The sequence below is a fragment of the Mya arenaria genome, chromosome 6 (assembly GCF_026914265.1).
Source record: "Mya arenaria isolate MELC-2E11 chromosome 6, ASM2691426v1".
Lineage (NCBI taxonomy): Eukaryota > Metazoa > Mollusca > Bivalvia > Myida > Myidae > Mya > Mya arenaria.
In genome coordinates, this window is record NC_069127.1 from 3,365,699 (window position 1) to 3,393,131 (window position 27,433).

The 27,433-nt window shown below is 33.9% G+C and overlaps 4 protein-coding genes across 4 annotated transcripts; all 4 read right to left on the reverse strand.

Annotated features, from left to right (window-relative positions):
* Positions 1 to 2,031: 2,031 nt before the first annotated feature.
* LOC128238803 (uncharacterized) lies at positions 2,032 to 6,632 on the reverse strand. The gene is made up of 8 exons (XM_052955056.1): positions 6,365 to 6,632; positions 6,136 to 6,168; positions 5,664 to 5,963; positions 5,246 to 5,359; positions 5,047 to 5,116; positions 4,204 to 4,386; positions 3,306 to 3,470; positions 2,032 to 2,895 (listed from the first exon to the last, which is right to left on the reverse strand). The coding sequence occupies exons 1-8, from the start codon at positions 6,417 to 6,419 to the stop codon at positions 2,733 to 2,735; spliced, it is 1,083 nt and encodes a 360-aa protein (XP_052811016.1). The 5' UTR covers positions 6,420 to 6,632; the 3' UTR covers positions 2,032 to 2,732.
* A 1,631-nt stretch (positions 6,633 to 8,263) lies between these two features.
* LOC128236880 (uncharacterized) lies at positions 8,264 to 18,322 on the reverse strand. Its single transcript, XM_052952010.1, has 11 exons — positions 18,270 to 18,322; positions 16,495 to 16,797; positions 16,065 to 16,313; positions 14,843 to 14,887; positions 13,278 to 13,580; positions 12,848 to 13,096; positions 11,626 to 11,670; positions 10,061 to 10,363; positions 9,631 to 9,879; positions 8,897 to 8,972; positions 8,264 to 8,460 (listed from the first exon to the last, which is right to left on the reverse strand). Exons 1-11 carry the CDS (start codon positions 18,319 to 18,321, stop codon positions 8,325 to 8,327), a joined length of 2,010 nt encoding a protein of 669 aa, XP_052807970.1. The 5' UTR covers position 18,322; the 3' UTR covers positions 8,264 to 8,324.
* A 951-nt stretch (positions 18,323 to 19,273) lies between these two features.
* On the reverse strand, positions 19,274 to 21,741 carry LOC128236884 (uncharacterized). Its single transcript, XM_052952013.1, has 4 exons — positions 21,481 to 21,741; positions 21,271 to 21,315; positions 19,712 to 20,014; positions 19,274 to 19,530 (listed from the first exon to the last, which is right to left on the reverse strand). Exons 1-4 carry the CDS (start codon positions 21,530 to 21,532, stop codon positions 19,274 to 19,276), a joined length of 657 nt encoding a protein of 218 aa, XP_052807973.1. The 5' UTR covers positions 21,533 to 21,741.
* A 127-nt stretch (positions 21,742 to 21,868) lies between these two features.
* On the reverse strand, positions 21,869 to 26,511 carry LOC128236968 (uncharacterized). Its single transcript, XM_052952125.1, has 6 exons — positions 26,402 to 26,511; positions 25,445 to 25,495; positions 24,896 to 25,204; positions 24,059 to 24,184; positions 23,602 to 23,680; positions 21,869 to 23,310 (listed from the first exon to the last, which is right to left on the reverse strand). Exons 1-6 carry the CDS (start codon positions 26,460 to 26,462, stop codon positions 22,746 to 22,748), a joined length of 1,191 nt encoding a protein of 396 aa, XP_052808085.1. The 5' UTR covers positions 26,463 to 26,511; the 3' UTR covers positions 21,869 to 22,745.
* Positions 26,512 to 27,433: the final 922 nt, after the last annotated feature.

Below are 27,433 nucleotides of genomic sequence, written 5' to 3' on the forward strand. Positions count from 1 at the left end.
ACCCCATGGACGCAAAGTTCGGGCTATATCTCGATCGCGAGCGCGGCGCCAGAAAATAAAGGGAACAAACTTTGGTAAATCCGAGCAGTACCATCGTGAGGTCATGGGGATACGCAGGAAACTTATACCCATCATAATCGAACCCCGAAAACAACAAAAGGACGCCTACATCAAAGTCAACAGACTATTTATCGACAAGAAACTTTATAAAGAAAGTGACCAAGAAAACAGTGAGACAAATTCGAAATCAAATATTGAGTTAAAAAACTATATTAAACCCTTTCCCTGTTTTTACAAGATTTTAATACCGCAGAGCGAAACGGTCTAGTAGGGTATTATTTTTCATATAAACGATATCATTAGAAAAAGTGTATCTGTACTTCGAAATGATATTGATTGTATAGTATGGGTAAAACTTGAAAAAAAAGATTAATCTCGAATCTTGGACTACATAGAGCTTGATCATCCATGATCAAGCAATATAACATGTGGTGGCCATTTTCCAATATGACCTTGATTTTCAGAATAGCTCTTACAATGGATTTATGTCGTTCGCATTTTCTGAAACTGTATTGTGACGATTTGACTGCGCTGATAGTGCAACAATTAAAGAGTGCAAAGTGAAGTCATTAAAAAGTATGACCACGATTGCGTAATTCAGATATATTTTCCAACGCCTCGGCGACAAGGTAAATTCACATCCAATCGTTTTGGAGATTGCATGCTTGACCTTTGTAAGGCTACCAATACACGTATTGTAAATGGTCGTCTGTTCAATGACCCCGGGAATCGTACGTGCGTGACACATAACGGACAAAGTTATGCAGTTCTCCACGTTACATCGTGGTCTTTTTAAAACCTAATTTTTGGTCATGGAGCATCAACCAAGCGTGGATCTTTTGACAGAGCAGAAACTATAGGCTTACAAGGAGGAACTTTTGTCAATCATAGGAAAAGCTAAGTCCAAAAACCAATACAAAAGTATTATCAAAAATTTCTATTTGAATGTGTCGGAGACTATAAAATTTAAGAGAAAATCAAATGAACAGCAATATGAAGTTAACAAAGGGGTTTTGTTGAAATTAGAAGAAGCAAACAGGGTTGAGAGTCTGCATGAGTCTAAAGCAATGATAAAACAAGGTTAATTATTGTTCACATCGATAAAGCAAGGTTAATTATTGTTCACATCGATAAAGCAGTCCTGTTTATGTAATATCGAGTGTTCCGCACGGGCGAGTTGCGAGAGTATTGATCATTGAACGATTTATGAGTATAGTTTACACGGATTAATAGTGTAGATTGCGAGGTGTTTTGTAAGTGTATAGTTTCTATTATAAAAGATTCGATAGCTCTAGTTAAAACTATGTTTAATCTGTTTGATTCATGTGTTGTGTCTTTACTTAATTATAAGTCGAAGGTTTGGGCAACAAAGTGCTTGAAAAGAGAGCAAAAACTATTTTTAAATTGATACTCAAATTGAAAGGATTTACAAATACATTGTCTTTATACAGTAATTTAGGTCGGTTTCCGGTGTATATCGAACGATATATTCGGATTATTAAATATTTCCACTAGCTATTCACAAGCAAAACTGATAACTGTATTTTAAAGACAACTATTGGTAAATAATTACGAGAGATAAATGCAAATCCTGCTGTTAGAAATTGGGCTTCAAATGTTTTACAACATTCGGGATTTCACGATGTGTGGCTTTATCCAGAATCAGTTAATATGACTGCCTTTGTATCTTTGATAACAAATACGTTACGAAATATATTTAAGTTTCAGACTGGAGAGTGGGTATGGAAAGTAACATAAAAATATATAGAGAGAGCATGACTTTTGAAACTCTTAAAATAAGGCAACCGACCCTGATTAGGTAACAGATGTCCTACGGAAGAGCGTGTGTGAACCCTGACCAGATGTACGACACTTTATAACTGAATCGAGGCATTAAAATGTTTTTTTCACAAGGTAAAATACACGAAATCATATATTTTATTCAATATATGTTTTTTTTGTTTCCTCCATGTCGCCGTGTCCTTATTAATTCGGCTAAAAACAATAACAGTGTTTGAGTTGTGTGCTATGCACGATCTTTTAAAGTAAAGAAACTGCAATTATCGCAACTATGGACAATTCAGATTCTGACCATAACAAATCTGCATGACATTATGATATTGTTTGCTATATTTAATATCTGGAATTGTACTTGAAAGTATTTTCGTCTTCTTAAGTACAAATGTGTACCTTACTCTTACACGCAAACCTCATCCAAGACTTAGATGTTATGGTCTATAAAATAAAAAGAATCGCTTCCGAGTGCAGATCGTTATTCTTCAGCATAAAAGTCAAATTTAAGGAATGCTTTCCTGTTAATTCAATGCATTTGGATGCCCGGTTCTGGTTACATCATCAGGTTTTTAGTGAGAATATTTATTGCAAAAGTGTAATATAAAATGCACAATATCAAATGAAATAAAAACGATCGCATGCGCTATCACCGTGTATTTATGCGGTTTTCTTAGTTCAATAACAGCCTGGTCTGTACACAGTGCTTTTATAAACATTACCTCAAGATTCTGGTTTACAATGTATATTTTGTCGTTGCATTCAATCTAACACTGTCGCACACACACACACGCACGCACGCACGCACGCACGCACGCACGTACGCACGCTCTAACGCACACACACATGTATTTGCGATATCGAATGTGTTAGTTTCACTATCAGGTTCTTTCAAGGTTATGGACAATGTGTGATGAAGTGACAGTGTCCGTATTGTAGAGGGCGTTTTCAGCCTCTTCCCAGTAGGGGTCTTCCTCACTCACTGCGTTCCCTACCAAGGCAGTATCCTTGCCATTGTCAGTAGCAGGTTTGTGCCTTACATTCCTGTAAGAATGAAATGTAATGGAGATTAATTTATCTATATCATTCTAAGCATAAATTGTTAGCAGAATGTCCTGAATGTGTTTATGACAATAAGCGGTCTTTTCCTAATTCAATTCTCGGATATTGTTCAATTGTTTGCTTAACATAATGGTCAGAATGTGCCACCACACTTCATGTGAAATGACATTTGTGTACTGTTAGACCACTTATTCATTTCCTTGGGTTACGAGATTTTTATATATAATATACAGATATTAAGAACTTTTAATTAAGATTAACAACAAGGAAGTAAACAATTCTGCTGTTCTTTAACCTTTGTTAGTTTGTTGCAAAAATCCCTGAAACCTAAGAAGGACACAATTGAAAATCCTTGGTATGTCATGTGGTTATTGTTTCGAAATCACACGCACTTATTCAATTGTCTTTTCTCCCCATTTTTCGTTGTTGGTCCGACCCGTTGAGGCATCGTCTCAGTATTGTAGAGGGCATTTTCAGCCTCTTCCCAGTAAGGGTCTTCTTCACTCGAGCTATTCCCGCCCACAGCAGTATCGTTGTCATGTTTGTGTTTTTCATTCCTGTATAAACAATATTCATGATTTACAGGGTTATTTTGGATAAATAGCAACTGTTTCGAAAGACATCTATTAAACTCAGTGTTTGCTATAAACTTAAGATGCACTATTACACCCAAAGAATATTAACCACAATTAATATAAGTGTTTGAATATACCGGAAATGATTATAAATGTCGAAAACAATGGTTCTTATGAAAGATACCGAGTGTAATTTGAATGAAATGTGCAGAAAACACGGTATGTTTACCTTATGAGACGATAGTAGATCACTGTAAATCTTTTAGCATTCACCAATCATTTAATATTTTGGGGTTTTTAGCTATTAAATTCACGGTTACAATCTTGTTATCAGTAATTAATATTTTCCATAAATGTATTATTTAGTAAGTAGTTAAAATATATCACTCAAAATGTATGCTTGTTAAAAATGTGTATGTATTGATTTTGAATAAAAGTGTCAATTTAATATATAACTTATATACTGTATATGGTTTCAGATAGCTGCGTTTGTATTTAGAGACATGAAAACATTTTCAAAAGTTTACGGATATGCACTTAAAACGATGGATCTGATTAACTGCAGATCCGTTAACATTTATGAAAACCATTTTATAGGAGACACATTATTATATTAGTCCACAGTTGTCATTTGAATTGAAAACAAATGAGCTGTTCCATTCGTTCAAACTGAAGACAGATACAAACTGCAGACCAATTTAAAAGCCTCACATACCTAATGAATTGTTTCTCCCCACCATTGTTTAAGGCTTCGCCGACCCGGAGTGGCACTGTGTCTGTGTCTGGAAGGGCGTTCTCCGCATCGTTCCAGTAAGGGTCGACTGTATCGCTGGTATTGTGTGCCTTGTTCGTGTTTAAATTGCTTCCAAGCCGTCGACCAGCAGATCTCTTTCGTTTTCTTATCGTTTAAAATACATTTAGATTACGCATATGCAATTATAAGAGAAATTGTACGCTTAAATCACGAGTAGAGTTATTTTTCCTTGACTTTTTCAAAACAATTTCAAACCCTGTAAATTTACATTTTTGCATGGATGTGATTTTTAATTCGACTTTTCGTATAAAACATGTTGAGAATGTTTTAAACATCAGTACTCGTACTCAATGTCACATGTGTTAGTTAAAAAAATTTAAGCTTCAGTTTATAGATTTAGGTTTCCTATGTTGAACTTTTGACTTGTTAACGCCTTTGTAATTAGACAAATGTCACACCTGTAGGAAACTATATATACATGTACATTTAAAATTCGTGTGAAGTAGCATAGTTTGATTTCAATCAAGTTTGATTGTTGTCGAGCCTTTTTCTTAGTTTTTTCTCAGTTAGTCGCAGTAATTTACCGACAAAACCTGCTTTTCTGTACCTCCCCTGTTCAATGTAGATGCATTTGACAGTTCAGGTTCATTCATTATTTATTTTAAGGATCAAATAATTTATTGTTAAGCTACCCTTTGCTTATAACCGTGGTTCGTCTTTCACTGCGTCGGTTTAAAAGACCAAGTATTAAATAAATTAAATGCAAAGTATTAGATGCAAAGTACAAATAAGTGCACTACCTACCTTGTTCGAACCCAAACAATGGCAACAACAATGGTCAGCCCAACACCAACTCCTACGGCGATGTAGATTACTGGAAAAGGAAAGACAAAAACTGCATAGTAAAATCATTAAAAAAATCTGCTAGTTTTAATAAATGTCATTCCAAAATTGAAAACAAGGAACACTCTTAGAATTTCGACAAACAAATACATGTAGGTACCAAAGAAACAGCAAAATTCATCATTCCTTGCAATAAGGTCTTTGTTCTCGCCGTTTCTCTCTTGGTTCTTCACATGTTGTGTGCATTCAACTGTAAATTTCGCGTCGTCGACTCCTATAGAAATATGTTTAAAACCTTAGTGGTGTTTTCAGAGGGTTACAATTATGTCTCTAGTGCATTCTGGGTACGATAAATGCGAAAACGAAAGTAAGAAAGAGCAGTTGGATTTCCTTTATTCTGACTATTCAATGATAGAAATTGTTAGTGTAAAACAGCCAAGTGTCATCGCCTCTAGTACGGGCATAGTTTGCATTCTATTTTCAGGATTCATTTATTAAAGTTACTTTAACGAACCAGAAGGATACTTATATAAGAGAACGCTAACGTATTTATATATTTTTATAAAATACAAATTTACCTTCGACTTTGAGATAACTATCATTCACAGCCTCAGTTGATAACCTATATGTCACAATCAAACTGAGCGACTTGATTGGATATCTGGGTTTGTTAATATCGTTTATCGGTACGTTGTTATATAAAAATCCTTCACCATGTGCAGTCAGATCCACCTGCGCGCTTTTGTTTTCTTTTTCACTGCTTCGTATGGCACATTTGCAAATCTCCGAGGAAGAAATAATTGTTGGTGCAAGTTCTCTAGGTGATTTAATCGTAGCTGTGTGTGCCTCTTGTATTTTTCCACCGATACATATTGTTACTGTCAGAAAAATACATTGCAGACGTCACTCAATTTGTGACAAAAGATACTTAAGGAAATTAAAGTTACATTTGTGTCAAAATCGTTATCAACATTCGAATAAGCTATGGTATTTCTTATATATAGCTTAATGTCAATACAATTAAAATCCATTAAATTTATATGAACTTACAGGAATGATCCAAAGCCACTGCATACTTGTTTACTGAAATAGTTATTTACATACAATTGCAAAACACGAGGATGTGTAAAGTTATATAGTAATATTTTTCTGAGTAAAACTATCCAAGTTTTCTGTCCCTTTCCAAAACAAAAAAAGTAAAAATGTCCGAATACAAATGGTCGAAATCGTCAATGTTATTTTGTTAATAAACTGGTGATAACCCACCATGATAACTCACCGCATAGTATGCAGGCTATAAGGATCGCATTTCCCTGAGCTCCTAGTAGTATCATTTTGAATTAGATCAAAACAGTGTCCTCATTTTCAAATCGTAGATGTCCCACAATGTAAAATTTGAAATGTTCACTTAGGACGTTACGGTCAGAACACGGAATACTGTTATGCCATTAAAACAAGTGAAAGTAGTATACATTTCATTGAACTTCCTGTTTCTCATCCGTTAACATTCACAGTACAAAGTCAACACATGTAAGCTATAACTTTATACTGTAGTAAAGTTTCGTTAAACGAAACGTATCGGTACGCTGTGTACATACAATCATATCTAATTACAGACGGGAATGGAGAAGAATAAAATAAACCAAGATATAAACGACAAATAGATCGTTGCTTAGGGAACAAATTACCTAAAAGTGTTTGGTTTTTGGAGTGTCTTGCGTTTGTGAAGTAATCACGATCTTGGTTTAAATAGGCTACCAGGCTTTTCAATGTAGTAACCATTGTGATGGTGACCACAACATGCATTGATACACATATTCTGCGGCACGTGTTGTCTGTCTGTGTGGTTTTCGTTGTATGCCTCTCGTTCAGTGTATGTTAGGCATTATAGTAGTGTGTTTTTAAACAGGACATTTGTTCAATATATAGTTACTGGGCTTGTCCCTGCTGTTCTCATTGTATAATGCATTTATCTCAAATCGTTGAAGAACATCTCTCACTGGTTTCGTTCATTATGTAAAGCCGAATACCTAAATATTTGATAACATTCTGTGTGATAATTGATGTAACATTCGCCTGAATGGATATTGTTAGTATCGTCCTTGTAACGATGTCGTATGTTGAAATTAACAATAATTATTATCTTACGGGCTGGTCTTCCAGCTTTTAATATGTCGTGATTGTTTGATGCATTTTGGTCATACTGAATCATTGACAAAGATACATTTAAAGACTAAATTTCCAGTTTAAACGTCGCCCAGTGTTCACATGATATGAATGGACAATGATCATACACATGTATTAACTAATGCTTCAACTTAACCTGTTCTGTTCTAAGTGACAAGGTGAAATTAAGAGCTGCCGTTTCCCGTTTTTCTAGACTTTTTTCGGGAAAAATTGTATTGCCTATTTTTACTTGTCAGTTCAATATATTATCTTAATTTTCGATCCTGAACAATATTTTGAGGGCAGTCGTATCACGTTTCTTAATCAGTTTCGTATGTTGTTTTTTTCTATTTTCTATTACAAATTTTTGGACGAATAATTATGCATTGCTTATTTTGATCTTATTTTTGCCTTTTTACTAGCCAGCGCGCATGCGCAATAAATTACTTCATTAAACCAGGAAATATGGTGATTGTTTTCGTCAGAGGATTCTTAAATGATTAAATCAGAATTCTCTCAGCGGTCCAATTTGAGGGGCATGAGCGTAAATATATTTGTCAATCTGTTAAACAAAGTATTTTCACTTGACCATTTTCACCGGTGACGATCCCATCCTTTTTCGCCAGAGCTGAAACAGTCAGACTCAATATTTGAACCGGTTTAAAGTTGCATTTAAAGTCAACTTCGCAGCGGTGCATGTTGCAGGCTGTCAATTATGTTAGTGACACATCGAACTGCCGTAGATTTAGAAAAAGCAGTCTAGCAGTTTAAATTTAGCGGACTTATCACGTGAGACACCCATTACTGACGTGTTTTATGTTCCCGAAACGTAAACTGAAAGCAGTCGTCGATTAGGACGGAGAAATACTCCACAACACTTAATCGATTTGCAAACGTAAGTGTCATATGTTTGTTCGTGATTAACATAAACATGTTGAAGATAAAATAAAATATACAATTTTCACATCTTTATTGCTTTCTGATTTTAAATCCAAAGAACATACGTGTGGAACCTATTTTTCAGAGTATATTGTAGAAGGCAATGTCAACTTCTCTTCTCATATGTTGCAGGGCTAGGAGAGGTCAGACGTTGAAGGTTTTGCTTCTTGACTGGTTGTCTTTCTATTGATGTGATCCATTTTGTATTTGTTAGTTCCGTCAAAGTCGGTATTCGTGAATTTGCTGGTCTGATATGATCTCTTTTTCTGCCTGAAAATAAAAGTTGGTTTTGATATTACCAGCTTAACATAACAAGGTATATATCATTCCAGTTCTTTTCTTTATAATATTTCATTAGAATTAGTTCTGATAAACATACCCAGTTTGTTTTTAAAATATAAAAGTATAAAGTATGTATGCACTGTCCTGTTTGTGGAGTGTTGTGCTGTTCTTCCATGTTTCTTGTTTGTGATTTTTTGTTTTTATGTTCTATGTCTTTGGCGTTTATCCGGTGCCATAAAACCGGGTTTATGTTTAAACTTTTTTGCTGCTGAGCTAGTTTCTGTAGCTTTTCACATGAATACTTAACTAGTAATTTAGTTTCACTGACAATTTGAACATATTTTCGAAAAAATACAAACACAGAAAAAACAACCTTTCCGTTTGTCTCTAAAGCTCATTTAATATCATGTTTTTGTTACTTTACCTGTTTACCCCTAAGATGACGATGGAGACGATGATAACAACCAGCCCTCCAGCAATGACGCCCAAGACAAGAGGAACTAGAACAAGTTAAGATCAATGCTGAAAGAGTCCACTGTTCAAGTGGTTACATTGATTGTTCAACGTCAGTACTTAAGTTATCCTATGTACAATAACTCAAATATAGATGCCTGATGACCCCCTTATTATTCTTACTTGAAAGGACTTAATGTTTAGTGGAAGAATAAGCAAATATCATACATATATAGATACGGCAAAATATCGATCCTTTCATTTGAGATTTCAGTTTAAATAAAGAACAGAAATATGGTCATTTCTTTTACATAGTTATTAATAAGGAATGCACTTTAAAATCGAAGCTAACTTCCATTGGATCACCAGACATCAAAATGTATTTATAATATATTATAATTAACCGCCAATGGTTCAATGCAATGCAAGGTTGATTCGCGCATTGGATACTTTAAAGATGCTTATTGAAGTGGAGATATTGTCGTGGTACTCTACTTTATACCGCATATATGACCTTATATCAATTTAATAACAATGCATTAGGTTTACGATTGCCTCTACTACCTACTATGCACGATACTTGCCATAAAGCAAATTAGTACACCGAACAATAAAAACAAGTAGTTTATGCATATTAAATCAAGTCTAAGAATAAACAAATTCAACTACGATCATAAATTATTTACATTGCAATGTTTCAAATACCATAGTTTGGCGACTCTGCTTTTGATGCGGGCAAGACACTTTCAGCTGTCGTTAGTGATGGAAATTTCAAATTTTTATCAGGTCTGGTCGGAATGAAACTCCAACGTTTGTGTGGCGTAGAAAGAGAGGAGCTTGATTTATTGTCTGCTGTTGTCAGAGTTGAAAACGAACTTGATTCTGGTTTGGTTTGAGTGGCCTTCGTCTTTGAAAATCTTCTACAGCTAACATTGAATATCTCTTCTTTATAATCTATTAAATATTCCAAGGCGTAGACATAAACATTTGTAGAAGTAGAAGTAATGGTGGTTGTGGTGGTAAAAGTAATGGTAGTGATTTTATTGGAAGCGTCACTGTGTCATGAATAACTACATAATTAACACAAACCATATTTACAATTGCATTTATTATTTTTGATTTGACGAAAAATTACCTTTGAAAAACAGTTCCAGACAGGCAGGGCGCACTTGGTGTTCTGAATTACCACTGTAGGTAATTTCAAGTGTTTTGTTAAAAAAGAACAATCCATTTTCTCGGCCAGTTAGATTGGTTATACCAAGTTGAAACGCTTGCAAGTCTGTATTAGACCCACTTGTATATGAAGCCGCCACTGCTGCATTTTTACGTTGAGCGGTAACGAAGCACCAACAGACCACACTCTGTAATTTGGGCGTGTATAATGTGTCCAGATAAACAAGCCCAGCACTTGCCCAGCTATCTTGACAAACATGAACAACTGTAAAAAAAATGCACAGATTTAAATCACAGAGGAGAAGCAGCCCAATATCGTAATAATTAAGTCACAGTTACTGTGACATAGCACATGTTACACAAAGGTCATTATACATTTTGTGATATCTTCAAGAAAGTGAAATAATAATTAATATTTATGTGAAAAGACTTGAGATGTGTGGTCATCAAAAGGAAATACTTAAGTCATCATACAAATCTCATTTCACATTCGTTATGGCCCAGTTAGTCAAATCTGATGTTTCCCCTTAAACACGATATCTAAATCTATGAACTATGAAGTAAAGCTTCTCTTCAATGGAACTCGCTATAAGAACTATAAAGTAAGAACTATAAGTAATTACTATTAATACATGTCTGTCTTCAATGGGACTCGCTCTAAGAACTGTTTAGTAATCACTAGTAAGGAATAACTATTGATAAATGTATCACTTCAATGGGACTTGCTCTAAGAACTGTTTAGTAACCACTAGTAAGGATTAACTATTGAGTAATGTTCCTATTTAGTGGGACTAGCTCTAAGAACTATTTAAAAATAAGAACTATAAGTAATTACTATTAATAAATGTTTTTCTTCAGTGGGACTCGCTCTAATAACTATTTAAAAATAAGAACTATAAGTAATTACTATTGATAAATGTCTCTCTTCAGTGGGACTCGCTCTAATAACTATTAAGTAAGTACTATAAGTAATTACTATTGATAAATGTGTCTCTTCAATGGGACTAGCTCTAAGAACTGTTTAGTAATCACTAGTAAGGAAAAACTATTGATTAATATCCCTCTTCAATGGGAGTCGCTCTAAGAAACTATCAGTAATTACTATTGATAAATGTCTCCCTTCAGTGGGACTCGCTCTAAAAACTATTAGGTAATAACTAGCAAGTAATTACTATTAAGTAGTGTCCCCTTTAATGGGACTCGATCACGTATTTAGGGTGAGACATCGGAAAAGAATTGTTGTGAAAAGTGAGGAAAGATCTTGTTTCAATGATAAAACATCTTTAAAAGTTTTAAATAGAGTTCAATAGTCAATAATTATCGAAACATGTGTCAGAATTCCATCCATTTTGCCGGAAAGCGTTACTTGCTCAAGAAAAAAAACAATTGCTCAAATAAAATCTTGCCAGCTGTTGTTTTATGTTGGCTCTTACAAATACATAAAGTATTTTTATATCAACAAAGTTTAACAAAGCAAAACAATGCAACATAAAATTATGAACGCGTCCGTTTAAACCAGTGCCTTACCGGAAGAATTTTCCGCGGGGCACACAGATGTCTGCCCGACCACACCTAGTCGTGATAGAATTATAAGCATTCAATTTAGAGACAAGTCAAGCAGCATTCGAACAGTTGAGCATTGCCAAATAATTATGATATTATCAAGGTATTACACTCTTCATTTTTTATTAAAATACAAAATCGGTAATGAATATGTAGCTTTAATAAATAGTATACCTTCAATCAGAACTATCCATACTGTCAAAATCAAATTAAAATCACGAAACATTGGCCTGACCTTCACTATCCCGGTCCTATAGGAGCATGTGCTCTTATTTGAAGAAGTCAGACCAACTTACCATTTTGCATTTGGCTTAATGCATGTTTATTCATTTTCCGATCATTTAAGATTACGCTATGGATAAACTATCCATTTCACCAATAGTTTAAAAGATTGGTTTCGTTCATTATATAAAGCCGGATACCTAAATATTTGATAACATTCTGTGTGATAATTGATATAACATTCGCCTGAATGGATATTGTTAGTATCGTCCTTGTAACGATGTCGTATGTTGAAATTAACAATAATTATTTTACGGGCTGGTCTTCCAGCTTTTAATATGTCGTGATTGTTTGATGCATTTTGGTCATACTGAGTCATTGACAAAGATACATTTAAAGACTAAATTTCCAGTTTACACGTCGCCCAGTGTTCACATGATATCAATGAACAATGATCATACACATGTATTAACTAATGCTTCAATTTAACCTGTTCTGTTCTAAGTGACAAGGTGAAATTAAGAGCTGCCGTTTCCCGTTTTTCTAGACATTTTTCGGGAAAAATTGTATTGCCTATTTTTACTTGTCAATTCAATATATTATCTTAATTTTCGATCCTGAACACTATTTAAAGGGCAGTCGTTTCACGTTTCTTAATCAGTTTGCCAATGGTTCAATGCAATGCAAGGTTGATTGGCGCATTGGATACTTTAAAGATGCTTAATGAAGTGGAGATATTGTCGTGGTACTCTACTTTATACCGTATATATGACCTTATATCAATTTAATAACAATGCATTAGGTTTACGATTGCCTCTACTACCTACTATGCACGATACTTGCCATAAAGCAAATTAGTACACCGAACAATAAAAACAAGTAGTTTATGCATATTAAAACAAGTCTAAGAATAAACAAATTCAACTACGATCATAAATTATTTACATTGCAATGTTTCAAATACCATAGTTTGGCGACTCTGCTTTTGATGCGGGCAAGACACTTTCAGCTGTCGTTAGTGATGGAAATTTCAAATTTTTATCAGGTCTGGTCGGAATGAAACTCCAACGTTTGTGTGGCGTAGAAAGAGAGGAGCTTGATTTATTGTCTGCTGTTGTCAGAGTTGAAAACGAACTTGATTCTGGTTTGGTTTGAGTGGCCTTCGTCTTTGAAAATCTTCTACAGCTAACATTGAATATCTCTTCTTTATAATCTATTAAATATTCCAAGGCGTAGACATAAACATTTGTAGAAGTAGAAGTAATGGTGGTTGTGGTGGTAAAAGTAATGGTAGTGATTTTATTGGAAGCGTCACTGTGTCATGAATAACTACATAATTAACACAAACCATATTTACAATTGCATTTATTATTTTTGATTTGACGAAAAATTACCTTTGAAAAACAGTTCCAGACAGGCAGGGCGCACTTGGTGTTCCGAATTACCACTGTAGGTAATTTCAAGTGTTTTGTTAAAAAAGAACAATCCATTTTCTCGGCCAGTTAGATTGGTTATACCAAGTTGAAACGCTTGCAAGTCTGTATTAGACCCACTTGTATATGAAGCCGCCACTGCTGCATTTTTACGTTGAGCGGTAACGAAGCACCAACAGACCACACTCTGTAATTTGGGCGTGTATAATGTGTCCAGATAAACAAGCCCAGCACTTGCCCAGCTATCTTGACAAACATGAACAACTGTAAAAAAAATGCACAGATTTAAATCACAGAGGAGAAGCAGCCCAATATCGTAATAATTAAGTCACAGTTACTGTGACATAGCACATGTTACACAAAGGTCATTATACATTTTGTGATATCTTCAAGAAAGTGAAATAATAATTAATATTTATGTGAAAAGACTTGAGATGTGTGGTCATCAAAAGGAAATACTTAAGTCATCATACAAATCTCATTTCACATTCGTTATGGCCCAGTTAGTCAAATCTGATGTTTCCCCTTAAACACGATATCTAAATCTATGAACTATGAAGTAAAGCTTCTCTTCAATGGAACTCGCTATAAGAACTATAAAGTAAGAACTATAAGTAATTACTATTAATACATGTCTGTCTTCAATGGGACTCGCTCTAAGAACTGTTTAGTAATCACTAGTAAGGAATAACTATTGATAAATGTATCACTTCAATGGGACTTGCTCTAAGAACTGTTTAGTAACCACTAGTAAGGATTAACTATTGAGTAATGTTCCTATTTAGTGGGACTAGCTCTAAGAACTATTTAAAAATAAGAACTATAAGTAATTACTATTAATAAATGTTTTTCTTCAGTGGGACTCGCTCTAATAACTATTTAAAAATAAGAACTATAAGTAATTACTATTGATAAATGTCTCTCTTCAGTGGGACTCGCTCTAATAACTATTAAGTAAGTACTATAAGTAATTACTATTGATAAATGTGTCTCTTCAATGGGACTAGCTCTAAGAACTGTTTAGTAATCACTAGTAAGGAAAAACTATTGATTAATATCCCTCTTCAATGGGAGTCGCTCTAAGAAACTATCAGTAATTACTATTGATAAATGTCTCCCTTCAGTGGGACTCGCTCTAAAAACTATTAGGTAATAACTAGCAAGTAATTACTATTAAGTAGTGTCCCCTTTAATGGGACTCGATCACGTATTTAGGGTGAGACATCGGAAAAGAATTGTTGTGAAAAGTGAGGAAAGATCTTGTTTCAATGATAAAACATCTTTAAAAGTTTTAAATAGAGTTCAATAGTCAATAATTATCGAAACATGTGTCAGAATTCCATCCATTTTGCCGGAAAGCGTTACTTGCTCAAGAAAAAAAACAATTGCTCAAATAAAATCTTGCCAGCTGTTGTTTTATGTTGGCTCTTACAAATACATAAAGTATTTTTATATCAACAAAGTTTAACAAAGCAAAACAATGCAACATAAAATTATGAACGCGTCCGTTTAAACCAGTGCCTTACCGGAAGAATTTTCCGCGGGGCACACAGATGTCTGCCCAACCACACCTAGTCGTGATAGAATTATAAGCATTCAATTTAGAGACAAGTCAAGCAGCATTCGAACAGTTGAGCATTGCCAAATAATTATGATATTATCAAGGTATTACACTCTTCATTTTTTATTAAAATACAAAATCGGTAATGAATATGTAGCTTTAATAAATAGTATACCTTCAATCAGAACTATCCATACTGTCAAAATCAAATTAAAATCACGAAACATTGGCCTGACCTTCACTATCCCGGTCCTATAGGAGCATGTGCTCTTATTTGAAGAAGTCAGACCAATTTACCATTTTGCATTTGGCTTAATGCATGTTTATTCATTTTCCGATCATTTAAGATTACGCTATGGATAAACTATCCATTTCACCAATAGTTTAAAAGATTGGTTTCGTTCATTATATAAAGCCGGATACCTAAATATTTGATAACATTCTGTGTGATAATTGATATAACATTCGCCTGAATGGATATTGTTAGTATCGTCCTTGTAACGATGTCGTATGTTGAAATTAACAATAATTATTTTACGGGCTGGTCTTCCAGCTTTTAATATGTCGTGATTGTTTGATGCATTTTGGTCATACTGAGTCATTGACAAAGATACATTTAAAGACTAAATTTCCAGTTTACACGTCGCCCAGTGTTCACATGATATCAATGAACAATGATCATACACATGTATTAACTAATGCTTCAATTTAACCTGTTCTGTTCTAAGTGACAAGGTGAAATTAAGAGCTGCCGTTTCCCGTTTTTCTAGACATTTTTCGGGAAAAATTGTATTGCCTATTTTTACTTGTCAATTCAATATATTATCTTAATTTTCGATCCTGAACACTATTTAAAGGGCAGTCGTTTCACGTTTCTTAATCAGTTTGCCAATGGTTCAATGCAATGCAAGGTTGATTGGCGCATTGGATACTTTAAAGATGCTTAATGAAGTGGAGATATTGTCGTGGTACTCTACTTTATACCGTATATATGACCTTATATCAATTTAATAACAATGCATTAGGTTTACGATTGCCTCTACTACCTACTATGCACGATACTTGCCATAAAGCAAATTAGTACACCGAACAATAAAAACAAGTAGTTTATGCATATTAAAACAAGTCTAAGAATAAACAAATTCAACTACGATCATAAATTATTTACATTGCAATGTTTCAAATACCATAGTTTGGCGACTCTGCTTTTGATGCGGGCAAGACACTTTCAGCTGTCGTTAGTGATGGAAATTTCAAATTTTTATCAGGTCTGGTCGGAATGAAACTCCAACGTTTGTGTGGCGTAGAAAGAGAGGAGCTTGATTTATTGTCTGCTGTTGTCAGAGTTGAAAACGAACTTGATTCTGGTTTGGTTTGAGTGGCCTTCGTCTTTGAAAATCTTCTACAGCTAACATTGAATATCTCTTCTTTATAATCTATTAAATATTCCAAGGCGTAGACATAAACATTTGTAGAAGTAGAAGTAATGGTGGTTGTGGTGGTAAAAGTAATGGTAGTGATTTTATTGGAAGCGTCACTGTGTCATGAATAACTACATAATTAACACAAACCATATTTACAATTGCATTTATTATTTTTGATTTGACGAAAAATTACCTTTGAAAAACAGTTCCAGACAGGCAGGGCGCACTTGGTGTTCCGAATTACCACTGTAGGTAATTTCAAGTGTTTTGTTAAAAAAGAACAATCCATTTTCTCGGCCAGTTAGATTGGTTATACCAAGTTGAAACGCTTGCAAGTCTGTATTAGACCCACTTGTATATGAAGCCGCCACTGCTGCATTTTTACGTTGAGCGGTAACGAAGCACCAACAGACCACACTCTGTAATTTGGGCGTGTATAATGTGTCCAGATAAACAAGCCCAGCACTTGCCCAGCTATCTTGACAAACATGAACAACTGTAAAAAAAATGCACAGATTTAAATCACAGAGGAGAAGCAGCCCAATATCGTAATAATTAAGTCACAGTTACTGTGACATAGCACATGTTACACAAAGGTCATTATACATTTTGTGATATCTTCAAGAAAGTGAAATAATAATTAATATTTATGTGAAAAGACTTGAGATGTGTGGTCATCAAAAGGAAATACTTAAGTCATCATACAAATCTCATTTCACATTCGTTATGGCCCAGTTAGTCAAATCTGATGTTTCCCCTTAAACACGATATCTAAATCTATGAACTATGAAGTAAAGCTTCTCTTCAATGGAACTCGCTATAAGAACTATAAAGTAAGAACTATAAGTAATTACTATTAATACATGTCTGTCTTCAATGGGACTCGCTCTAAGAACTGTTTAGTAATCACTAGTAAGGAATAACTATTGATAAATGTATCACTTCAATGGGACTTGCTCTAAGAACTGTTTAGTAACCACTAGTAAGGATTAACTATTGAGTAATGTTCCTATTTAGTGGGACTAGCTCTAAGAACTATTTAAAAATAAGAACTATAAGTAATTACTATTAATAAATGTTTTTCTTCAGTGGGACTCGCTCTAATAACTATTTAAAAATAAGAACTATAAGTAATTACTATTGATAAATGTCTCTCTTCAGTGGGACTCGCTCTAATAACTATTAAGTAAGTACTATAAGTAATTACTATTGATAAATGTGTCTCTTCAATGGGACTAGCTCTAAGAACTGTTTAGTAATCACTAGTAAGGAAAAACTATTGATTAATATCCCTCTTCAATGGGAGTCGCTCTAAGAAACTATCAGTAATTACTATTGATAAATGTCTCCCTTCAGTGGGACTCGCTCTAAAAACTATTAGGTAATAACTAGCAAGTAATTACTATTAAGTAGTGTCCCCTTTAATGGGACTCGATCACGTATTTAGGGTGAGACATCGGAAAAGAATTGTTGTGAAAAGTGAGGAAAGATCTTGTTTCAATGATAAAACATCTTTAAAAGTTTTAAATAGAGTTCAATAGTCAATAATTATCGAAACATGTGTCAGAATTCCATCCATTTTGCCGGAAAGCGTTACTTGCTCAAGAAAAAAAACAATTGCTCAAATAAAATCTTGCCAGCTGTTGTTTTATGTTGGCTCTTACAAATACATAAAGTATTTTTATATCAACAAAGTTTAACAAAGCAAAACAATGCAACATAAAATTATGAACGCGTCCGTTTAAACCAGTGCCTTACCGGAAGAATTTTCCGCGGGGCACACAGATGTCTGCCCAACCACACCTAGTCGTGATAGAATTATAAGCATTCAATTTAGAGACAAGTCAAGCAGCATTCGAACAGTTGAGCATTGCCAAATAATTATGATATTATCAAGGTATTACACTCTTCATTTTTTATTAAAATACAAAATCGGTAATGAATATGTAGCTTTAATAAATAGTATACCTTCAATCAGAACTATCCATACTGTCAAAATCAAATTAAAATCACGAAACATTGGCCTGACCTTCACTATCCCGGTCCTATAGGAGCATGTGCTCTTATTTGAAGAAGTCAGACCAATTTACCATTTTGCATTTGGCTTAATGCATGTTTATTCATTTTCCGATCATTTAAGATTACGCTATGGATAAACTATCCATTTCACCAATAGTTTAAAAGATTGGTTTCGTTCATTATATAAAGCCGGATACCTAAATATTTGATAACATTCTGTGTGATAATTGATATAACATTCGCCTGAATGGATATTGTTAGTATCGTCCTTGTAACGATGTCGTATGTTGAAATTAACAATAATTATTTTACGGGCTGGTCTTCCAGCTTTTAATATGTCGTGATTGTTTGATGCATTTTGGTCATACTGAGTCATTGACAAAGATACATTTAAAGACTAAATTTCCAGTTTACACGTCGCCCAGTGTTCACATGATATCAATGAACAATGATCATACACATGTATTAACTAATGCTTCAATTTAACCTGTTCTGTTCTAAGTGACAAGGTGAAATTAAGAGCTGCCGTTTCCCGTTTTTCTAGACATTTTTCGGGAAAAATTGTATTGCCTATTTTTACTTGTCAATTCAATATATTATCTTAATTTTCGATCCTGAACACTATTTAAAGGGCAGTCGTTTCACGTTTCTTAATCAGTTTGCCAATGGTTCAATGCAATGCAAGGTTGATTGGCGCATTGGATACTTTAAAGATGCTTAATGAAGTGGAGATATTGTCGTGGTACTCTACTTTATACCGTATATATGACCTTATATCAATTTAATAACAATGCATTAGGTTTACGATTGCCTCTACTACCTACTATGCACGATACTTGCCATAAAGCAAATTAGTACACCGAACAATAAAAACAAGTAGTTTATGCATATTAAAACAAGTCTAAGAATAAACAAATTCAACTACGATCATAAATTATTTACATTGCAATGTTTCAAATACCATAGTTTGGCGACTCTGCTTTTGATGCGGGCAAGACACTTTCAGCTGTCGTTAGTGATGGAAATTTCAAATTTTTATCAGGTCTGGTCGGAATGAAACTCCAACGTTTGTGTGGCGTAGAAAGAGAGGAGCTTGATTTATTGTCTGCTGTTGTCAGAGTTGAAAACGAACTTGATTCTGGTTTGGTTTGAGTGGCCTTCGTCTTTGAAAATCTTCTACAGCTAACATTGAATATCTCTTCTTTATAATCTATTAAATATTCCAAGGCGTAGACATAAACATTTGTAGAAGTAGAAGTAATGGTGGTTGTGGTGGTAAAAGTAATGGTAGTGATTTTATTGGAAGCGTCACTGTGTCATGAATAACTACATAATTAACACAAACCATATTTACAATTGCATTTATTATTTTTGATTTGACGAAAAATTACCTTTGAAAAACAGTTCCAGACAGGCAGGGCGCACTTGGTGTTCCGAATTACCACTGTAGGTAATTTCAAGTGTTTTGTTAAAAAAGAACAATCCATTTTCTCGGCCAGTTAGATTGGTTATACCAAGTTGAAACGCTTGCAAGTCTGTATTAGACCCACTTGTATATGAAGCCGCCACTGCTGCATTTTTACGTTGAGCGGTAACGAAGCACCAACACACCACACTCTGTAATTTGGGCGTGTATAATGTGTCCAGATAAACAAGCCCAGCACTTGCCCAGCTATCTTGACAAACATGAACAACTGTAAAAAAAATGCACAGATTTAAATCACAGAGGAGAAGCAGCCCAATATCGTAATAATTAAGTCACAGTTACTGTGACATAGCACATGTTACACAAAGGTCATTATACATTTTGTGATATCTTCAAGAAAGTGAAATAATAATTAATATTTATGTGAAAAGACTTGAGATGTGTGGTCATCAAAAGGAAATACTTAAGTCATCATACAAATCTCATTTCACATTCGTTATGGCCCAGTTAGTCAAATCTGATGTTTCCCCTTAAACACGATATCTAAATCTATGAACTATGAAGTAAAGCTTCTCTTCAATGGAACTCGCTATAAGAACTATAAAGTAAGAACTATAAGTAATTACTATTAATACATGTCTGTCTTCAATGGGACTCGCTCTAAGAACTGTTTAGTAATCACTAGTAAGGAATAACTATTGATAAATATATCACTTCAATGGGACTCGCTCTAAGAACTGTTTAGTAATCACTAGTAAGGATAAACTATTGAGTAATATCCCTCTTCAATGGGACTAGCTCTAAGATCTATTAAGTAAGAACTATAAGTAATTACTATTGATAAATGTCTCTCTTCAATGGGACTAGCTCTAAGATCTATTAAGTAAGAACTATAAGTAATTACTATTGATAAATGTCTCTCTTCAATGGGACTAGCTCTAAGATCTATTAAGTAAGAACTATAAGTAATTACTATTGATAAATGTCTCTCTTCAATGGGACTAGCTCTAAGAACTGTTTAGTAATCACTAGTAAGGAAAAACTATTGATTAATATCCCTCTTCAATGGGAGTCGCTCTAAGAAACTATCAGTAATTACTATTGATAAATGTCTCCCTTCAGTGGGACTCGCTCTAAAAACTATTAGGTAATAACTAGCAAGTAATTACTATTAAGTAGTGTCCCCTTTAATGGGACTCGATCACGTATTTAGGGTGAGACATCGGAAAAGAATTGTTGTGAAAAGTGAGGAAAGATCTTGTTTCAATGATAAAACATCTTTAAAAGTTTTAAATAGAGTTCAATAGTCAATAATTATCGAAACATGTGTCAGAATTCCATCCATTTTGCCGGAAAGCGTTACTTGCTCAAGAAAAAAAACAATTGCTCAAATAAAATCTTGCCAGCTGTTGTTTTATGTTGGCTCTTACAAATACATAAAGTATTTTTATATCAACAAAGTTTAACAAAGCAAAACAATGCAACATAAAATTATGAACGCGTCCGTTTAAACCAGTGCCTTACCGGAAGAATTTTCCGCGGGGCACACAGATGTCTGCCCGACCACACCTAGTCGTGATAGAATTATAAGCATTCAATTTAGAGACAAGTCAAGCAGCATTCGAACAGTTGAGCATTGCCAAATAATTATGATATTATCAAGGTATTACACTCTTCATTTTTTATTAAAATACAAAATCGGTAATGAGTATGTAGCTTTAATAAATAGTATACCTTCAATCAGAACTATCCATACTGTCAAAATCAAATTAAAATCACGAAACATTGGCCTGACCTTCACTATCCCGGTCCTATAGGAGCATGTGCTCTTATTTGAAGAAGTCAGCCCAATTTACCATTTTGCATTTGGCTTAATGCATGTTTATTCATTTTCCGATCATTTAAGATTACGCTATGGATAAACTATCCATTTCACTGATAGTTTAAAAGATTTATCGTATCATATTATAGAAACGTTGGCATTTGAACGCTGATGTTTATGCAATATTGGAAAGGGATATCCGCTGTACGTGCTAAAGTGGTTTTTGACATCCTGTTTTCGATTAAATGATTTTTAATAATTTATCAAATTTGTCTTATGTACATATCACTATAGGGAACATGAAGAAGAAGAAGACTTTATTATGCAAACAAATCTGACAAGATCCATAGCATAGCAGAATTAACAACAAAGTATAATAATAATATACTGGTACAGCAAGATGTCATCTGGCATAGTAAGTTTACATTATATATTCAAAATAGCAATATGAAACTTATATACTCGAAGGAAAAAAAATTCATGTCGGGAGAGACAACATGTATTCGATTCAATTTGTATCAGGTAAAAGCACGTCAGTCATATACTAAATGGCGTCTTATTTCAAAAGCCTGAAAAGTAAAGATTTTTTAATTTGACTGAACTTTCACTACACATGAACATTGAATATTTCAAATGGATCGCTAGGCACTTTATTTTATTTTAATTTGTTGTTGCACTTTTCCCTTTTATACATTGTAAATCACTATTTATTCATATTGTTATACACTGTAAATCTATATTGGTTCATATTGACATACGTTTTGAATTTCTCTATCTGTATTCACATTGATAAACATTGTAGATATCTATATATTCATATTGATATACATTGGTAATATCTATGTATTTGTATTGATATACATGGTAGAGCTCCGATTATATACTTAGCAAAGCATTATTTCATTGCATAAATATAAAAGCTCACACAATATTTCAATATACAGTCGATCCACGTTGGCTCGAACTCGCTTTGTTTCCTCGTTGGCTCGAATTGGATGTAAAGGACCGATTTTATTTACTGAATGTAAGTATTCCCGCTTGGCTCGAACTTTTCGAGGCTCGAAGTATTTTGGCCGGTCCCTGATATTTCGAGCCAACGGGGTTCGACTGTACTCAGAACTAAAAACATATACTTAAATAAAGTTACTTTTGTCTCGCATTTCAGGGTTTAAATGTCTTATGTTGCAGAGTCATATGTTTCATCCTTGCTTTCTAACACTTCTTCTGTTGATTGTCTGATGTGATCATACTCATTTAGAAAGTCTTTGGGATGGTCCGCATCTGTTGTCAGTCTACCGTATACGTTCGCGGGTTGTACTGTCACCTTTTCGTTAAGATGGTTATATACATCTGAAGATCCATCAAATGCTGCATTGATACAATGCTGTGTGTGAGTTTTTATTGCTTGTTCATCATTGCCTCTTGTTCCAAGTACATTAATATCATGCTTACTAGTATCACTTTTCTTTTTTACATTCCGGTTACGATCTTTGGAAACCGTGCTGTAATAGCCGTCGGCAGCCTTCGTACAAAAAGTTCCTTCGACTGGATTAATGCCACTATGGTCGTCTGCACTCTCATAGCCTACGGATGTGTATGTATCCGAAATATTCTTATTCTCTTTATAGTTATCATCCGACGCATCATCAATGCCCTGTTTTGTGTTCGCAATGGTGTTCATCTGATTTTCCATTTTATGGTCATAGTTTTCGTTTGGGGTTTCTTCGGGCTTGTTCCGCCGGCTGAAATAATATGATATACTGTTATAATTGCTGCTTGTTATATCCTTTTTTGTCAGTGTGCCTGTCACAATTTTACAACAGCTGTTGTTTACGTATCTTCGTCTAATTAGGGACGACACTTTCAAGCAGATCTAATGTTGACTATTTTTCTGTTTAAGTTCAACCTTCAAGTGTATGTACGGTTGTATTGAAAGAATACCTCGCCATTTTAAATGCCAAACTTTAAACAAAGAGTAAACAGGACAGCAAGCTAAAATAAAATATAATCAAGAATTAATGTTGAATGCTTGCCGTTTAATAAAAATAATCGCCGCAGCAATGATGGCAGCTATCAAAAGAACACCAGCACTTGCACCAATAGCAGTTGGAACTGAAACAGAAACAATGCTGATATACATAAATGCATGCTTCCATAATAACGCATATAATTAATATTGCTTAATTTCAAAACTTGTCATACCAACTTTAACAATTAGCTTAAATATAGTTTTACCATTAAACATGACCTTATATGTTAAGCTGCTAAAAGAAATGCCTTGTAGTTAAAGTTGCAATATTAACAGCGAAATTATAATGATAAAAATAATAATAAAATAATAATAATAATAATAATAATAATAATAATAATAATAATAATAATAATAATAATAATAATAAATAAATAATGATAATAATAATAATAATAATAATAATAATAATAATAATAATAATAATAATAATAATAATAATTTTTTCTCTTCTTTTTTACCATAGTTTGACTCCGGCTTTTTCTTTCCAACGAAACTAGATGTTTGTGTTGTTGGTGTCGTAGATGATGAACGTACGGATCGTTGACAGCTTACATTGAAATGTTGATTTATGTTACCATCGTCATCTGTAATGATATGTATTTAAGCATGTAGAACATGTTGTCTCACAGCATAAGGCTTCCAGATTCAATTTCCAGTTCGGTGCAATTCATCAGTTCTAATCTTAGTTTCTTAATAGAAGCGAACAAAACATATTTAGTCATAGTGCAATTGGGATTGAATTCAATACTTTTACCTGTATGTTAAGATGTGAGAACATACACCACTATCCAGGAAATAATACAGACAGAAAATATAGTTAAGTAAAGGGATATATATATATATATATATATATATATATATATATATATATATATATATATATATATATATAGAGAGAGAGAGAGAGAGAGAGAGAGAGAGAGAGAGAGAGAGAGAGAGAGAGAGAGAGAGAGAGAGAGAGAGAGAGAGAGAGAGAGAGAGAGACAGGAAATATAGCTAAGTAAAGGGATATATATATAGAGAGAGAGAGAGAGAGAGAGAGAGAGAGACAGAGAGACAGAGAGAGAGAGAGAGAGAGAGAGAGAGAGAGAGAGAGAGAGATGTTTACATGTTAGTCACACAATAGGATTGTGTGTACTGAAAAGTAATATGTGTTGGACTGATAAACGCACATGTCGGTTTTGGAAATAAATAATAAAAACATCGATATCTCAAAAATGTCAAAGATGAAAATTTGTGTGACTCGTTTCAAACAGTATACGATACTCTGAATTATATTTGTAAAGGAATCTTGCCTGGAACTGATAGTTTGAGACATGCTGGATACGTTCGATGATTTTTCCTGCTCCTGTACCAAAACTCAATAGGCTTATCCTTGACATCAAACCGATATTGATTGTTCCAAGTTAAATTAGTTGAGGGAAACACAAACAATATCGTGATCGTGTCTGGGTTGTAGTCCGTGGCAAATGATGCCGTCACTGACATAGGATGTACAGACGCCATGGAACACTTGCAAGCAGCTTTTTCGAATGTAGGGGCCGAACTCGTGTCCAGATATACCATACTAATATTAGTAGCCCCGTCATCTTTGCAAACGTTCACTGTAAAACAAGGTTTAACTTGGTTAATACATTTAAATAAATGTTGTTAATATAAAGTTAACTTGTTTCTTCATTAACTTCATTAATTATTAATGATTTTGTTCAACGTTGTACCATTTTTCTTAGCTTTTTCTGTTACAATAAGAATGAAACTTTGCAATTACAAGCAAGTGTCTTAGGTTTAGGTAAATATAGTAAGGTTAGGTTTCGTGGACCTTTAACCTTTTCCATTCCTCTTACCTTTGACGCCATCCTCAGGGCATGTTGATTCAACTGATTGTCCAACAGAATCTGCCCACAGGAAGGGGGTATTGAAATACAATAATAAAGGTGTCGTTATGGATGTTGGATAAGAAGTAAACCGTAATAATAAAGTGTTTCACAAACTGTAAACCCAGTTTTAAACCTTGAAACAGATAAAAAAAAATCCATCAAAGTGTTCTACAAATTAAATGAATTGTTTAAATCCGGCCGCACTGCATACGAAAAAGAAGATTTTGGTCTAATGCAAAGATTACAAATAGTTGCTTAAACACGAATATTTTGATGGGATTTTCCTATTAAAATTGTAAACTTGATATGAATGATCAAAATTTCTTCAAAATAGATTGTTAAAAAAAAATACAACGAAATAAAACAACAAAAAAATACAAGGAGAAGCCCAGTAGTCGATAATTAAAAAATAAGCCCTGTTAATGCCTTAAAACTTTAGGCTTCCCTAGATTAATGTTGACAGTAACTTTAAAAACATAGTTTAACGATTTTTATAGATATTGACTTCAAATTGACTAATACCAAATAAAAATCAACGTTTGAATTGAAAAACCTGAAAGCAAAACAAAAAATACACAATTTCTCAGAAATTGTATGATGCTGTATCCATAAGTTATTTTAAAAATTGTTAAATGATTATAGAAAAAGTCTTGGTACTACAGTATAATATAGAAACACACTCTAATTATCCTTTTTAGCATGCACGTGTTACTATGTACTAAACTATTTAGAAGGAAACCTTGCTAAAATAAAGAGCTGTTTATATAACACTAGTGACACATGAATGAATCAGGCATATTTAGAAATAGTTCACTTCCGTATCCATTGAATTAAAAAGTAAAATGGCCTAGTTTTCGGAATATTTTCATCTATATGAATTTGTCATTGAATGATATACTGCACTTTCATATTAATTTATATTACCTGTCACCAACATAATCCATATAACAACAATAACATGAACAATACAGATCGTGAATTTCATTACTATGTTTAACCGATGTGTATCCACGTTTAAAATGAAGGCGGGTGCATCGTAGCGTGAACATACCAAATCTATACTTGTGAAATTCGCTGTATATGAATTGCTGATTTTACTTCAATATTGAAATATTGCTGAAATCCAATACAATGAAGTGATCCTCGTTTGTGCTTAGGGTAACCCTGGATTGAAAATGTTGGTCAATTTGAAAAGGGTTTAACGTTATTATATACATCTGATGTAAGTAAAACTTAAATTAGTAACACAGTTATGTAACGTGCAGCCGCTAGCCCAGTAATAAACTAATTAATTCATTGAGTTATAAATAATTTTCTTTCGTATAATGTTGTCTAATGATGGTAAACCTAGGATCACTTTAGACTTATATGAAAAGGCGTATCATCAAATGAATGAAGTTGAATTATTTCATGGTGTGGAGAAATGTTATAACCAAAACAAATCGGTTGACCTTAATGTTCTGGCTTTCCAGTGACTAGTTGTGGAGATGATTTTGGTGTGAAGGTGATGTTGATGCAGTATTCTACAGCTATGAGACATGGCACTTTACTCCGAGGCTACTTAGGAACCAGGTATGTAGAAAGGTACAAACTATAAGTCGATCCGGATTTGGCGATGGTGTCGGACATTATCTGCTGCTAATGATATATTTAAAAAATGATGTAAAATGTTTTAGACAAGTCAATTTTCATGAAGGATACTCAGGTACCATGACGGCATGATTGTTCACTATAAGAACAACTACCTAGCTCTTTCGATATTCATCCGTTTAAATAAGCGACAGGAATGACAATTTTCTCGAGGTTTGCGCTTGTTATACCCTTTCTTGTTTCACGAGGAACGGATGATACCATTTCAAAATAGGACGATCCCTTATTCATGAGAAAGAATGATCCCAGAATTGAAACCACATTACAAATTTACTTTATTACAAATATAATTTCTTTCTGAAGTTT